The following is a 17294-nucleotide window of genomic DNA, read 5'->3' as shown; positions in this document are numbered from 1 at the left end:
TATCATTCATCCCTCAGGGTCTCATCAGTCACCGAATTTATTACTCTGCTTTTAATAACATCTCCATGCGGATTGTTGGCTGACGTCACTCTTACGGCAGCATTCGGCCATCACAGCAAACTGTTATAATCCATCCAGGGTGACAGGACAGATGTTGGACAGTTGGACAGCTATTGTGTAACGTCTGTTTAGTAGCTTCTCCTTCGTCGATTCTGTTTTTGACCTGATGCCCAGATTCGGTGACGGTGCAGATGTCACAGCCTTATGAATCAGAAGATTAAAATAAAAGGTTGAAATTATTATCATTATTCATTTAAACACTCATGATCCAAACACCCACAAACCCCCGTTTCTGCTGGTGGCCCTCTGGTATTTTGTTTGTTTAATCAGCAAATCTGTGTGTTTGTGTGTGTGTGTGCGCACCCAGGTGTGATGAAAAGAAGAAAAGAAAGCAATCAAGAATTCAGCTCTTACCCATCGTTCAGTTAAAAAGAGCCAGTTCTTATAGCAGAGCCATTCATGACCAACACATCAGTGACATGTCAAGAGGAGAGCGAGGTGAGGCGATGACAGAGGGGAAGTCAGAAGTGCACAAGTGAAGCAAAGACAGATGATAACTGGACTCTTGTCTTGAAAATAAAGATGGAAGAGAGGGAGGGAGAGAGGAGGGTTATGAAAGGAGGACTGAAGAGGATATATATAAAAGCTGAAAGTAAATGATGAAAGAACTATGTTGAAAAAAGTGGTGATGGGGAGAGAGGGAGGAGAAGATAGATAAAGTATATAAAGCAAAGGACAGTAGGGATAAGAAAGGTTTATGAAGTAAAAAGCAGATTACACCGAATGCTTCTTCCTATATGCTCTGTTCTTTCTCTCTCTCTCTCTCTCTCACACACACACCTCCTTCCTCCTACAGCTAAAACTCAGTTGCTCATTATTTCACATCATCTCCATTTGACTCAGTGCTTTGCCTCCACTCTGAAGAGTACTTCACTGTTAAGTCTCTAGTGGTTCTGTTAAAAAAATGTAATTACAGCATCTCCACTGAATATTCACAATTCTATATTACTGGGAGGAAATCATCCAGTCAGGGATGTATTTGGCTGGAATCTGATTTTTTTTTTGTCCTCTGATCCGCATGCACGCGCACACACACACACACACACACAGTCCTATAACATGTATTTTGTGTGGTGCTGCTATGGTGGTGGTGGTGGTGGGGGGGGGGGGGGGGGGATGCCGACACAGCTCTTTCCTAAGTAATGGCTCCCCAGACCCTCTCTGCCTCTCTGGGCTTTTATGTGCAGCCAGTCTGTCACCCATTACCCGGCCTGATGGGCATCATCAGCTCATCACTGCTGAGGAGGAGAAAAGTCACATGGTCTCCTTATCTGTCTGTCATACTATTTGTCACTTCATCCCTCCATCCCTCTGTCTGTCACCTCACATTTCTAAACATGTGCCAGATCTCCGTCTGGTCTGGTTCAAGTCAGACAAAAGTTTTGGGAGTGTAAATTCACATCACGGGGACTGCAAAGGCTCAGTAGCTCAACCTTGGTTGTTCGTTCCAACAAGCACAATTGACTGTGCTCACAATTAGGAAATCCGTGAGGGATCCTGACCTTGTCGGAGTGTTAGTGACTCCTGCACTGCTGATTTACATGCATGGAAACACTCACCCTCCCCGCTAGCCTTGAAAGTTGTTTATGAGAAGTTTGTAGTTTTCTGTATTTGGGGGGATTGCAACTGCTTTCAGCTTATTCACAACACTTAACAAAGTATGGAAACGCAAAGACCGGGTAAAAAAAACCCCCACGGCTTCACACTATCTAAACCTGTCCCCTGGAGATGAAATATTCTAAAAGTTTATATAGTAACAAAGAGAATATTTACCGCCACCAAGGAGATTTGTTTGGGTGCCTTTTGTCTGTCAGTCTGCAGGATTACACCACAATGACCAAGCTGATTTTCACGGAACATGGTCGAGGCATGGCAGTAAGAACCCATTAAATGTTGGGGTGTATCTGTATAGCAGCATTGAAAAAAAGGATTTGTGTTTTCTCCCTGACATGGACGGTGGAGTAGGTCTGTGCCCTGAGAGCGTACTTGAAGTGAATAATGCTATTACATGATTAGATACGCTACTAGTGAGAATGTTACTGCTACTCAGCATCAGCATTTTGTGACCGTCCTTTTATGTTTCTTAAAATGGTTTCTTCAGTATATTAGTAGAAAGCTACAACAATGATATGCCCTTGCATTTCTTCCATAACATACTTGAAGCTCCACATTTAGAAGTAGCACAAGAAACCACACATTGACTCTGCCATGTGTGCCTGTAACACTGACCTCTGACCTCTGACCACGATATGTTTTCAGTTCATCCTTTAGATGTCCCCTGTGGCTATCACATTCATGTTTTTAGACTTCAGGGTTCAGGACTCTTGGATCATTTTCAACAAGCTACCCAGAGGCATTTATGGTATTATGTATGTATATATACATTAAATATATAATATTTGAGAATTGGTCACTGTTCCCTGTAATATTTTTATTGATTACTGCAGTGTGGACCAAAAATACTGTATTTTTTGTTAAGTGCATTTAAGGGAATGTCGTTTCAAAATCCAAGTTACCAAAATTCCGGGTACCAAACAGTCTCACTGATCACAACGCCAAAGTGCCAGGCTTGTTGTCCCAGCATCCAGAGTGAATATTAACCATGACGGCTCATGCATCCTCCACCACACCTCACCAATTCCCAGGGTGCCCCACACACCAGTGCGTCACCAGTCTCTGGGGTACGCCTTTAGCAGAGGTAGTCACATGTACCTTCCCTACACTTGGTGTCAGAAGTGGGATGTTTGGGAATTGGAGAGGTGTCAGGGACGTTCTGTGGTTGGTTGTGAACGAGAAGCTGAACTGTTCTAAGAACTGTGTGTGCGTGTGTGTGTGTGTGAGGGAATGTTAGCCTGCCTTTTCCACGTTGGGGTCAGTCAGCTTGGTACCCAGACCAGGGTGGGTTGACTACCCTACCTCCGCTACACAGAGAGAATCTGGAGAACCTTTCCCCGAGATGCACTCCACTGAACGTTTCACCCTGCTGTCTTGGCTGTGTGCTTCCTTGCCTTGTGCGTTCTTTCATGGATGTCAAACTTTTACTATTGCACCAAATTTACTGCAGTCATAAAGCTGAAACATCAGACTACTTGTCATCCAAAGCTGCGTGGGTGACAGGAGTAAGGTTGCTTGTTAGTGTTTTCTCTCTGTGTACAGTTGTGAGTGTGTGGTGTGAGTGTATGTGTGCGTGTCCACACGTGTGTGTGTGTGTGTGTGTGTGTGTGTGTGTGTGTGTGTGTTTTTACACAGCCCTTCCACTGCCTGAAGTGGGCCAATTTTAAGACCAAAGTAAATCAAAGCTTCTTTTGTCCCCTCTCTTTCAGGATATGACTTCTGTGCAGAGGGGCTCATTTGTGGGGAAAACTCTGAGTGTAAAAACCAGAATAATAAAGCAGAGTGTGAATGCAAGAGCGGCTTTGCCTCCATCCATGGGGATTCGACCTACTGTGAAGGTAGGACTATACTATACTTTACTTCTGGCAGCTTGGACTCCTCTGACTGACTTGTACCGGTAGAATTCTGTAGGTCTTTGTAGGAGAAGCTGAGCGTGTGGCATGATAATAACTGGCTGTACTTAGAGCAAAGTGCATGGTCAGAAAGTCCTGTGGTTGGTTGTGAACTAGAACTTGAAGTTTTCCAAGGACATTCGTGGTCATTGGAGCTGAGTTTCTCATGGAGAAACACTGATGTGTTGACTTGACTGTTTGCAAAATATTACCATTAGCTGTAATTTGGGGACAGAGTTAAGTTTAGGTAAACTTTTTGTTAAAGTTGCTACAGAAAACTAAACTAATGCACGAATGTATATTCGTCATCATCGCCTTCTGCTTATCCGGGACTGGGTCGTGGGGGCAGCAGCCTCAGCAAGGAAGCCCAGACTGCCCTCTCCCCAGCCACTTCCATCAGCTCTTCCGGGGGAATCCCGAGGTGTTCCCAGACCAGCCGAGAGATATGATCCATCCAGTGTGCCCTGGGTTGGCCCCACGGCCTCCTCCCAGTTGAACTTGCCCTGAAAACCTTAGGAGGTTTTCAGGGCAAGGTCAAGTTCAAGGTCACCAGATGCCTGAACCACCTCAACTTACTCCTGTTGACACGGAGCTTCTCACCCTCTCTCTAAGGGAGAGCCCAGCCACCCTGCGGAGGAAACTCATTTGGCCGCTAGTATTTGCGATCTCGCTCTTTCAGTCATTACCCTGAGCTCATGACCATAGGTGAGGGTTGGAACATAGATTGACCGGTAAATCGAGAGCTTTGCCTTTTGGCTAAGCTCCCTCTTCACCACAACAGACTGGTTTAGCACCCACATCACTGTGGATGCCACCCCAATCTGCCTGTCAATTTCCCACTCCATCCTACCCTCACTTGTGAACAAGATCCCGAGATACCTAAACTCCTCCACCTTAGGCAGAACCCCCCCCCCCAACCCAGAGTAGGCAGATCACCCTTTTTTAGGGCCATGAACTCAGACTTGGAGTTGCTGATTCTCATCCCAGACGCTTCACACTCAGCTGAAAACTGTCCGAGCAAGAGCTGGAGGTTGTTGTATGGAGCTAAGAGGACCACGTCATCCGCAAAAAACAGAGACAAATGTATATTGATTGCACATTAAATTTTGTGCAAAAGTTCTCTCCACGTTTAGAGTAATTCCCCCCAATCTGATCTTTCACCCTGCCATTCTGCTTGCAACTGAGTACAAATGAAAATGTAAGTTCATGGAACCATTTGCAGCAGGTGCAGCAAACAGCATCATAGCTGTACCTGCAGGAGTTAGTTGGGATAGTTTTTGAGTATTTTTTTAAATATTTCAAAATCAAACAATCGTGACTTTTTCTGACTTGTCCTCACATCTTGTTTGATGGCTAATTAACTATGGCTTTGAGTGGGTTGTTCCCCATTTAAACGGGCAACTCTCTGTTACTATTCAGGTAGTGTCTTAAGAAGCGCTTGCTTTTTAAATAATAATAACAAAAAGTTATTCAAATGCGACCGTGGCAGTTTGGGGGTGTTTTTTTTTTTGTCGTTGCTTTACTATTTGTGTATTTTGATTCCATGACTCTCATAGCACTACTTTATAAACTGAGAAAAAAGGCACTTGTACTACAGTACACAGGATTATACAAAGTGCACATGAACAGAATGTGAAGTGACCATTAACTCTCAACAACATATTACACAACTACATAATGTCACCATAAGAGGTTGAGGTCATCCAACACATTTATGTGAGATCTGTTCATTTCTTAAAATACAGCATCTATCGTTTTTCAGTTGTTTGATCCTGAAAGGAGGGAACATTATCTGGCTTTCAGACCATTTCACACATTTTTCAGAGATCCAAGACTAATATACAAGTGTCAGTGTGCTGATTGTTGGACTTGGCTGTGTGAAGGCATTGGTCTGCAAGCCCAGAGTACTTGTGATGGAACTAATGGCTTTATTTGATTAGGAGGCTTGGGAGTGGCAGTCGGCAGATGGAAGGATTTTCTCGCTGCTCTGTGCAGTTGTCTTTGGGTCAGAGCCACAGCAGAATGAATCCTCTAAACACGCTGAGAGCTGGGTAGCCACGAGCCTTTCACTCTGTTTGCTTATGTTTGATCTGCATGGTAAATAGGTTTACCCAAAGCTCCACTCCAATCCACAACAGTCCCTCACAGTATGAGGACGTGCAGGGATACGCTGATTGTCAGATCAACAGAGTAAATCTTCCAGTCACGATGTTATCCATGTTTAAGGGTCCTTCCTGAAGGCAGAAAACTACTTTAAGTGGATTAGTTATGATATTTGACATCACTTCACCTACATCTTAAATAAGTGTGGTACAACTCTGGTTGCAATTCCAGAAATATACAAAGCTGGAAACTTGCCATGGAATTAATGGGATGAAATAGTGTATTTATTTGTATTCTTATACGCCTGCAAACTTAACAATTCACTTTTTAAAAAAATGAATCCATCTACTTGTTTTTGAACTTAAATAGATACTTTCACTGACCCCCCCCCCCCCCAAAAAAAAAACATTTTCTGCAGTGAAACTTAATATCACTGATGAAATGTATTCAGCCCAGTTATATAATCAACTATTCCTCGACTGGTAAAGCCCTGCTGTAGCGTGCAAGATGCTATCTGTGTATGTGATGGAAGAATGCTCAGTGCACGACGAAATCAAGTCAGTGTAACTTTCCCCAGTATGTCCAGTTTTATCCTGGTTAATCCCTCTTTATTTCCATACATTCAAATTAATTCCCATGGGAAGATTACAACTCTCAGGAAATTTACTGGAATCTTTCCACTCATTAGCAATCCTTGGCACAACATTGCTGTAGTAATGTTTTGTTTTCTAGAGTGATAAATGAAACTCAACGGTCTGATATGTGACTGATATCCTAAAAAAGTTCTATTTTACAAATTGATTCTTCCATGTGTATATTATAAAAGGAATATTGTGTCTGACAGTGGCTCCAGGTTGTCATTAAACATGACTTTTATGGTCCATAAATGTTTTAAAGTGCAGCTTAGTGACTGAAGATGAGTGTTTTCTTTCAGTAAAACTGCCATATAGAGTTCAGCTTCAGCCTGCATTCAGTCACCTCGCGGTTCCAAAATGGCTCCTCCATTTGAACTTGGGTATTATTAGTTTTGAGGATAGTTGGGTGTGATGAGAAAAACATCGCGCCGTGTTGTCTAAAGTAGGCCGGACTGTAACACGTAGCAACAACATGTTTTGCTGTGTTGATCTCCAGAGCCATCCGTCTCAGAGAAAGCAGAAACGTGGCGACATATGGAGAGCGTGCAGACATGATGACAAACAAACAGGCTACCTCACCAAAGCCTTGGTGTTTAGAACTCCATTAAATATAAATTACTGCATGTAGGCTGACATCTCTCCAGATTCATGGAATGGGTTCAGTTGAAGGCCTTGTGTTCTGGATGTTAAGATTGCTGCTCCTCCTCTTCCTAGCCCAGGAAACATTTTCTAATCCTGGAAGAAGCTTCAGAAGGTAGACAGAAGGCAGTGTCGCTACTCCCTGCTCCTGTCGACACTCAGCTGAGCCAGGATAGAAATATTACAGATGATGAGTTACTGTCCTGGTAAGGTTGTGATTGCATTGCAATGTTACTGAGAAAAGTAATTGATAACATTTAAACTATGTCAGTAAATTGATTAAAAAGTGTGTTTTGTAAGTAATTATTGTAAATCATTTAGATCCATTACTTTTGATCATGATGACAGTTTAGAGTGTTTCAGTTCAAACAGATGTTGGTAAATGTGTGAATAAATGGATAACATTTTAGAGGCTGAGCTCTTTAAATTTCCGGCAGATTAGATGCGGCTAAAGTGCATTACTGCCCTCTACTGGTAACGCACTGTTGCTCATTTACAAGCTGAATTCACATTAAGGTGCGAGTGTGCAATTAATTGCTTTGATATTTTGATTGCAGTATTTTGGCCACTTTAGCTCTTGCACTCATCCTCCTCTGCCTGCAAGCAACATCTCTCTCTGTGAGTTTCCTGTTAGTGTGAGCTCTGTCCAGGCGTTCAACTTGCTTGTGTTATTTTTGGATGTGTAGGGTTCCCTCTGTGTCTGAAATAGATTCCACTGAACTCTCACGCTGCTGTCTTTCCTCCATTAAAATCTGAGACACTCAGCACAATAACAAATCCAGCTGTAGTATTCGCTGACCAACTGGGGAGAACAGACCACTACCAAGAGGTCCAAAAATCACCCAGTGTTCCCAACACTCCCATCACTCCACTGCACCATCTGTAACTACAGTTGGTTGGAACTGTTCTCTGTACCCTCACCAGGTGCACAACACCTACCACACCAGCATTCAAGCTCCAACTTCATCTCCTAGGTTCCAGCTCAGTGTCCCACCAACTGATGTTGTTCCATTTTACGTTTGTGCTAATGGGCTTATCGTACGCTTATTATCCTCATCAGCTTGTTTGTGCTGTCGGTCCCAGCAGATCTGCATCCTCCCAGCACCAGAGGAGACATATTATTGCTGGTGTTGTTTTTTGGCTGACGGCTTGTTAATTGTAGCGCCCCCACCCCCCCCCCCCCTACACACATGCAAAAAAATCCTTATGTTGGTGAAACACAATGCCTCAGAATAAAACTCCAAATAAAGAAAGAGCTCAATGTAGAATAGTTGCATCAGCTGAAGACAAACAAAGTCAATTTCTCAGCTGAGAGCAAAGGGAGCCACCACCTCCCAAATAACTGGTTTTTACCACAGAAGCCCCGGAGCTGGTGAAATCCCAGCATGCATCTAAGTGTTGAACCAAAACGATTGTGCATATTTTATTTCATTGCACATGCTCTCAGTGTTACATGACCCAAATGATCTCCCACTCTACATGATAGTTTTTAGTATAAGTCTTTACCCAAGTGCCTCATCTGCGACGTCTTTCCTCCTCTATGTTTCAAATTAAAGCCACCATCACCATGGTGCATCCTTGGAAGTATGTACGGGTTAATGCATGAAATGAAAAAGCCAAGAATCAAGTCAAGTACTTTCCTGAATGCACCAACAAAGCTTATTTCCATAGAAAAGCTCCTTGGAGGTCGTTGTGGAGAATTTTCCTTCTGTCAAGAACCCTCATGGGTTGCTGTAATTAGAGCATTAGCTACTGTTGTCCTCCTCAGCAGCTCTGACACAGCCGCTGCCTCTCTTTTGTTTCCTGTGCAAAGGTTGATTTGTTTCACTGCTTCACCAGCTGTGTGTTTTGTTCGGCATAGAACACATTTAATTTGCACCTAACTAACATACATTTGATCAACCATTTTGACTGCCTCTGTGTTCCACATGCTCCTCATGCTTGTTGATCTCCTGCAAAGTCTGCATTCTTCTGCCGTTTATTTGGCCTGCAGAGATTCTGTCCTGCTGATTCTCTTTTTCCCCGCTATGGATAATAGGATTTGAAACTAGTTTGAGGCCGACGCATCAAACCTAACGGGGCTTTTTCTGTTTGTTCAGCTCGCTTTCTTTTAGCCGCGGAGCCGCTGAACTCCCTGGGTGCAGGCAGAGGCTAACTCTGTGATGTGTCCCTTAGCTAACAGGCTCTCGGGAGCCACTTTTATGATGTCCCTGATCTCCAGTCAATCTCCACTGACACCCCAGCAGATTTCTGCTCTTTTCCCCTCTTTGCTTCCTCTCTCTCTTTCTCTCCCTCCAAGTTTCACCACTCGCTGATAATACTCCGTGACTTTGGTGCTAATGGCATCGTACCCTTTAGGCGTCCGGGATGATGTGTCTTGTTCTGACGGATTAGTGTAATGCAAGGTGCAATCAGTATCTGAATGTGTTTATGCAGCTCATTTAAAAGTTTGAACTAGAACATGTGCTTCAGAGAGCAAAAAGAGGATAATTTATATTCATGTTTTTGACAAAACATAATCAAAAATTAAGAATAAGAGAAAAATGTTGATACTGCACCATCCATCCATCCATTTTCTACTGCTTATCCTGTTAAGAGTCGTGGGGGTGGAGCCTATCCCAGCAGCCTTCAGGTGAGAGGCAGGGTTCACCCTGGACAGGTCACCAGTCCATCACAGGACCAAGACATAGAGACAGACAACCATTCACACTCACAGTCACACCTACGGTCAATTTAGAGTATCAATCAGCCTCGTCCCATCTTGATGTCTTTGGACTGTGGGAGGAAGCTGGAGTACCAGAGAGAACCCACACAGGAACAGGGAGAACATGCAGACTCACACAGAAAGATCCTGTGATGGAGCCGGGACTGGAACCTGGAACCTTCTTGCTGTGAGGGGACAGTGCTGACCACTGCACCACCGTGCCGCCCTTTATACTCCATTCTTTTAAAAGTGAAGCCTTGTTTTAGTTTTCTATTATGTTTGCTCGTTTTTAGTTTTGTTTGTGGGTTCAGTATTGCTTTGATACTTCTCAGCATTCTACTGAATGGATGCTATTGAATGGGACCTCTTAACAACTGTGGCTAGATTGCCCTAATTACATCCAGTATTGAAAATAAGCTCAATAAAATCACTTAAGAGCAATCCTAGCCTCTAATAGAAGCAGCCACTATAATCTGAGATGTAGCAAGGAAGAATTTTAAATAAAATCAAATGAAAAATTGCAATTCATCTACACATCCCTTTCCCTGAAAAAGAAATAACTTGATTTTAGTTACACTGCAAAATATCCCATTGTAAATTCAGCCCAAAACAAGTTTAAATCTGAGGAGAAAATACCATCAGATTGATTAAAAACTAGTATGAGGACACTACATCAACCTCAACAGAGGGCGTTATGTACTGTATATTGTTCTGACAGTTGGTCAGAAATCTCAAAGACTTGATTGTGTTTTCACAGCTCCATTTGACATCCTGCTGCATTTGTCTGCATCAAACCTTATTATTACATCCAAATTCATGATTATGCCACTTTCCTATATATGTGAAATATTTTGCAGTGCCGACGTGTCTCTAATCCACTTCACAAAACTTCCCAAAAGATATCTGCTGTGTTTATTTTTTGTCAGTATTGACAACTGAATTAATTAAATTGAAAATTGTGTGTGCACTTTTACGGAGCTGCTCTTTAAATCTCATTGTACTGTGTATAGTGACAATAAAGGCTTTCTATTTCTATTCGTCTGGTTCAACCAAAATTGAGCTTGCATGCAGAGAACAAACCAGACCTCCTCTGTGGTGAAACATGTTACTGAATTTATGATTTAAACATGATGTTGAATTTTGAGTCCCCCCCCCCCCCCAATATGCAGAATATAGTTGTTGACAACGCTGATTTTAAGGTCTGGTCAGGTTTTCGCCCCACTTGGTTCATACAATGCTCCTGCCTCCAAAAACAAACATTAAGGTGACTGTCAAATCTAGGTCAATACACTGGATAGAATATATCATAAATACTTTTGACAAAACATAACTTTAAGAAAGCTTCTGAAGAAATAGCCCAGTGAGCCAGCAGCCCTGCAGTGGGTGGCGCATGTTATCTGTGGAGCTCCTCCTGTGATACTAATACAACAGCTGAAAATGTTCCGATATCTCACTGAAAGCACCTGGTTTTGTCAGTTTCTCCACATCTGGGGCGTGGCTGAAGATTACATGGTTTATATATAAGCTGTTGTTTGCAGGTACGAGTAAGAATGAGAACAGCCAGCCTTAACACAAGCAAGTAACGTATGACAAAAGTTAGGCTGAGAACAAACTGAACCTGCTTTGTTGATAATCTTTTGTACACTGACATTAGATGCGAAAATGATTTCTTTTCTATCCTTTTTTGCAATGTGAGTCACAGACTGAACTTTAAGATTTGAGAACTCCAACCTAACAATCAAATCATGAAGAAAGCTCAAATCTGAATATGTACTACATCACTGCTGAAACAGTGTCAAGGGCACTTGACTTAATCAGCAGACCTCACTGTGAGCACATTTCAAAGGGACAATTTTCACAGTGGAAAGTAGCTCATAAATGAAAATTCTTCAAATAGAGGGAGTCAAGCCTTTCATTTCTTTTAATAGGGTGAACACCACAATCTACATTCATTCACATCAATTGTATATGGCAGGACTCTCAAAGAAAACCAAATCGATCTACAGTACATATACTTACCCTAAAGTTATCCTTTTTTGTAAACTGATTGAACTGACCATTGGTCATAGTATTTATTTTGCCTTGCAGTGCTTGTGTTGCTTGTTCAGTTGCTGGACCCCATCTAGTCTGTTCATGTGTCCCGAGCCCCGTGCACTGAAATGTTCACAGCTGATAGTAGATAGATTATCCAGATACTTCCAGAAAACACGACTTTGGATTTAGAGTCATTTGTGGACCATTTCCTTAGTTTGTGTCCCTGCATCGCTGTGACCGGGAGAGGTGTTGTTATCATATGTTTGCAGATGAGCTGAGATAAACTGAGGCATTTTGGTTCTGGCTGGTTGGACAGCACACTGACTGATAGGGATCTACAGTGGTGGGCTGCAGCCAGAGACAGACAGACCGACCTCAGGCAGCACAAACCTGCAGGAATCATATCCATGGAGGCTGGAAATGAGCTAATCAAGAGCAGCACCTGCCTGCAGAGCTTCTACAGCAGGGATGAAAGTGTGTGTGTGTGTGTGTGTGTGTGTGTGTGTGTGTGTGTGTGTGTGTGTGTGTGTGTGTGTGTGTGTGTGTGTGTGTGTGTGTGTGTGTGTGTGTGTGTGTGTGTGTGTTCTGGGTTTGCAGATAAGCTCAGGAAAACATGATGTGCTCCCACCCAAAGTGCAGTACCACCTGCCCTTAGTTGGTCTTGCTTATCCCCTAAAACTGAAAGCCTTTCCTGACTTTTCCCTGCTGGGTGTGATGGCACATTACAACACCAGTAACCAGAGGAGCACAGAAATACACGCCTGTAATATGTTGAAGATTTAACACATCCCAAATGTGTTGAGACTCACATGTTAGTGTGTGTGTGGTATCAGCTGCAGTGTACTTTACAATGTGTACTATTTCTCAATATATTACAGGATTGTACATAGTAAAAATTGTATGACACTATGTTTTTTGTGTGTGTTAGTGTGTGTGTGAATGAGAGAGATAGAGAGAGAGAGAGTGGATGTACTTTTATACTAGCAATGTCTCTTTTCTTCCGTTAACAGCACCTGTTTCAGCCTTGAGGAGCTTTTTAACATAGCATTAACAACAAAAAACAAAACTCACAGCCACTGCGGTCAATGATGTTTCTAATGAATGATTTATATTTGTGTGCTGGTGTGATTTTATTTATTTATTTTTTCACTGCAGAACCATTAATATGTCTCTGAAAGAAAAAAGTGATGCAACGAAACAACAGCTGGTCTGCATTGCTGCAATGTGCAGTTACTCTTCCAGGGACATGCCTGCGAGCCTGCAGAGCTGATTTGACTGGGATGTATGAACAGCGCAACGTGGTTAACTTAGATTTGTCAATTGTCCTTAAATCTCCCAGTTCTTTGTTTTGCAGCTTCTACAATCAGAGAAGTGTTTCTATGTAATAGATGTCCCAGTACACCATAGAGAAAGATGCTTTCCCTCTAGAGATGAGTTTCTGCTTTATTATTGTTGAATCTGACAGTTTGTACTTCACATATCAATATGAATTTATGTAAAATACGAGCTCATGATTTGTCTCTCAGGAAACTGCCCCTCTACGTTAGCTGCATTAATACATTTAGCTACGTGAGCTAACAGAATAACATAGTTTGCTTACTTGTCTTTGGCTCAATTTACTTGGTCTTGTGTTGTGTTGGTTGGGTGTCAAGTCCGTCTATCCTCTCAGTATTTGACAATAGTAGGACTATGATGGTAACATGTCACTATGCTTTAAATAAAATTAAAATTAGTGACATTGAAGCTTACTTACAACAGGCCACTGGATGACACAGACTGTACAACACATGGGACCCATAGGGCAGCTAGCTAGAGCAGGGACAGTGAGGACATGGCTGCACCGCTACACTGGGAGCTTTAGTAGCTTAAATCAGATAAACAAGTTCTCAGTAACACGTGGATTTTAGACGAGTCTGTAGCCATGCAAAGAGATATTATATCCAGCCCACTCATGAATAAGCCAGTGTTAGTATATATGAAGGACAATCATTGTGCAGGAGGCAAGTTATTGTGATCATGTGCAAGAGACAGGGTTTCATGAGACACAAGTTAGAGTTTTGAGGGCAGACAGACACTGACTTGAGGACTACTGGGACCTAATCTACCCTTTAATGTCCTGGATCCTAATCTCCTTCAGTTCAGCCTTGTCCTGTATCAGAGTCATTACAATTCATGTTTTCAGTGCAGGGCTGATGAGACCAAATGAGATGTGTGCTGAAAGGCACGATGCAAAAGAAAGTGACTTATTGATTGGGAGCAGTTAGTGATAATCCTCATTTGTCCTCTTTCAGCCGTGATGCTGATGGAAGCGGCATTGTGCGTCCGTCTCCTGTGACATCAGCTGGTGCCGCTGACTGAATTGGCTCTCACTCAGTGGTATTAAAGAGTAATTGGCTGTGTTTGTTCTTCTGTGAATCAATCAGGTTCTCTGTGGGAACTCTGCCTCTGAGGTGTTAAAACAAGGATGTAATGACAGGGAACGAACGAGCATCGGTGTCTGCTCCTCCTCAGTTCGCTACATTGCAGAAAGAGGGGTTGGGGTTAGAGGGATGTGGGAGATACAGCAAGGTAAGACAGGGAGGCAGCTGGAAAAAATTGCTCACCTACTGTCAATCACATCTTTAGTACAAGTCCTTAAGTGCTAAAGTGCTCCAGCCTGAATGGACATATCGATGGCTTGATGGATATGGCCATGGCATGTATGCACAAAGCTGAATTTAAGCAGTGTTTTTTTTAGTCAAGTATTCTTGAACAGTCTCGGGTGGAACAAATGCTTAGCCGTTAACAAACTGCTAGTGAATGTTGACTTGAATAACTGGTCAGTGCATTACTGTATCTAAGGTGGCAGGTTAGTCCGTGATTTAGGTGACGATGAGCCAAAACGTGGCTTTATTTAACGGGAGGAAACCTGTTAAGTTTGTTCGGTTTCGTTGTCCTGGATACAACAATAGAAAGGTTGAGATGGTGGGGTGATATGTATTGAATCTCAGGTGGGAACAGGAAAGTCCCAAGATTCCTTGTTGATGAACTCATACAGTAACCCCAGCCTCCTACCTACATCGTCCTTCTTGCTATATATGCCATCTAATTTCTCCACTGCCTCTGTTAAAATTGGCCTGTTATTAGGCATTTCAAGACACTACACCAGGAGTAAAACAGAGGTGCAAATTTGCCATGTAGGAGACAATGTGGCTCGATGGTGGCTCACCTTTATCACATCTTTTGGGACTGCCCCAAGTTGAAAGTGTTCTGGAGGGGTATCCAGGCTTCACTAAGTCTTTAACACCCAAATTCCTCTGAGTTTTGATGCCTTGTATGGATGTCATGTTGCTTTTTTGGATTGTAGGTGAGAGATAAAGTTGCTGCAAATACTCTTGGTGGCAAGTACAAAGCAATTACCAGGAGATGGTTAACCCCGACCCCACCTACTCTAGATGACTAGATTGGAAGTACACTCGTGATTTTTAGGATGGAAACATTGACCTATCAACTAAGAACCCAACGGGACAAATTTTACAAAATTTGGAACATCAGGATTGCATTTGTAACCCCCATGAGAGCAGACTTTATTTGATCTCACTGGTACTATTTTTTTGTAATTCATTTATTTAATTTATGACTGGTTATTATGATTATTTCCACAACAACTGCGGCAGGTGACCCTCTGGTTCTGTTCATTGTTCATGTAAACTGTTATAAGGGAATTAAACTGGTATGTATCGGAGATTCTCTCCAAGTGAATGTGGGAGACTTATCTGGCTCTGCTTACTCAGGACATCTTACTGTTAGGGGCTTAAGGAGGAGGATGTATACCATCCTATTTATCTGTTCCTTCCAAATAAAAATACAATATAAAAAAGGAAATTGCTATGGCAACAAGAGGGCATTTGTCACATAATGTTATAAAAATGTCATGGAAAGCTTTCTAGGAGGGCAGGCTCAAAGGTTTGTGTTGACCGCTCAGATAACGTGACACAAAATGAAAATGAAATTATTTATTCTCAGACAATATTATACAGATTCATAAAATTCATTGTCTTGCCAGACATTAATTGAAAATGTAAAATTTAGTTCAATATTTAGATTAAATTTTACATTTTCAATTCATGTCTGACAAGACAATGAAATACGAAAGTAAATATTCAATATTTATATTAGCCAAAAATAATTATAAAAGGTAAGATGCTGCAAAGTAGTAGCAGTGTGTGCTGTTGTGTGTTTTCATAGAGATTTCAATGCAATGTGATGAGGGTCAGACAGTATCCCACAGGAGTTAGTGGGTTTATATTTCTAAGCTTGATATGATACTGTGACCACTTGAGGCATAACCGTCCTGCCCAGCATAAACAGAACATATTGAGGGTTTGATCACCACCAAACCTCTCAGCAGGCGATGTGAAGTTCCAGAGATGGTTTAATTCCCCAGCAAGACAAATCTAGGAGGAGAAAGTGTAAGAGCAGCTCTTTAGCCTCGCTAATTACCTTCAATGAGGTGCCCTGAGCAGAGCAAATAACCTCCATCTGCTTCAGTGACCGCTGAGGTGCCTTAAGACCAAACTCTGGTTGTACTCGCAGCTTAAAGAAGGAGTCTTAAAGAAGGGGGGACGGTGTTCGGTGACGCTACGCTGGTTCAACGATTGATTCTGGTTTATTACAGCTTGGATTTTACTTCTATTTGCCCTTTGCTCTCATGTTTGATGTTAACTGCCGAGATCTTCACATTTGGCAATACAAAAAAATCCACAAGCAGATACCAGGAGAGAAAATGGACAGAAAAGGCCAATTCACACAGGATTAGTGTTACCAGGTGAACTCGTGTAATTTAGTAATTCCCCTCAAGTCTGTGTTTTGTGAGGTGCATTCACACAGGATAAGAAGTCTGTAATTTACTAGAATTTACAGAAGACTCTGTGAGAGGTCCTCCTCCACCAGTTTCCTCTACAACAACAAGAGCAATAGGCCCTGAACTGGACAGGTACTTCCTGCTGTTCCCTAAACACACTCCCACATCTGAAAAAAAGTCTTTGTTTTCTGATGCTGTGAACCTGCTGCAAACATTGTTTTATGACTCCCTCTATTATTATTCTTTTAGTAATCTCAGAGGAGCATTCACATACACGTTTATGTATGTGTTTTGGTGTCTCTCCACGAGGGGCTTCCCCTCCAGCTGCTTCCAGACACACATACTTGTTTGGAGGGTGTTTCACAAAGATGTAGTCAGACCACCGACCAGTGAGGTGCACTCCCTGTAACCTTTTATTCTCCTTCTCTTTCCTGTGATGTTTTGTTGTAAATAATAAGGCGATACATAAAAAGTGCAAAAAAAAACAACAAAACAAAACAGTTTAACTTCTAAATTCTCCCCTGCATCAGACATGTCCCTGTCATTTTCAGGTGGCTTCACGAAGGTACAGAGACAGACCCTGCGTAAAAACGTGTGCTCTGTCACAACATGCCTCAGATGGGGGAGAAACCACACACTTTTGACAAATAAGGCACAACCCCACTGTTGAGAAATATTCACCAAAAATATAATTCTTTTAGGCAGGGAAA

The 17294-nt window shown here is 42.3% G+C and overlaps 1 protein-coding gene across 1 annotated transcript in view; it reads left to right on the top strand.

Moving 5' to 3' along the window:
- Positions 1-17294, top strand: part of LOC147269091 (protein kinase C-binding protein NELL1-like) — a 254959-nt gene that overhangs the window by 100648 nt on the left and 137017 nt on the right. The window contains exon 12 of the mRNA XM_086179487.1: positions 3444-3572. Within this exon, the coding sequence (XP_086035613.1) occupies positions 3444-3572 (129 nt within the window). The remainder of the gene's footprint in view (positions 1-3443; positions 3573-17294) is intronic.

Source organism: Aulostomus chinensis, chromosome 2 (assembly GCF_037954235.1).
Source record: "Aulostomus chinensis isolate RoL2024-O1b breed Wild chromosome 2, RoL_Achi_v1.0, whole genome shotgun sequence".
Lineage (NCBI taxonomy): Eukaryota > Metazoa > Chordata > Actinopteri > Syngnathiformes > Aulostomidae > Aulostomus > Aulostomus chinensis.
The sequence above is the reverse complement of the archived record's forward strand: the minus strand, read 5'-3'. Positions and strand labels throughout refer to the sequence as shown.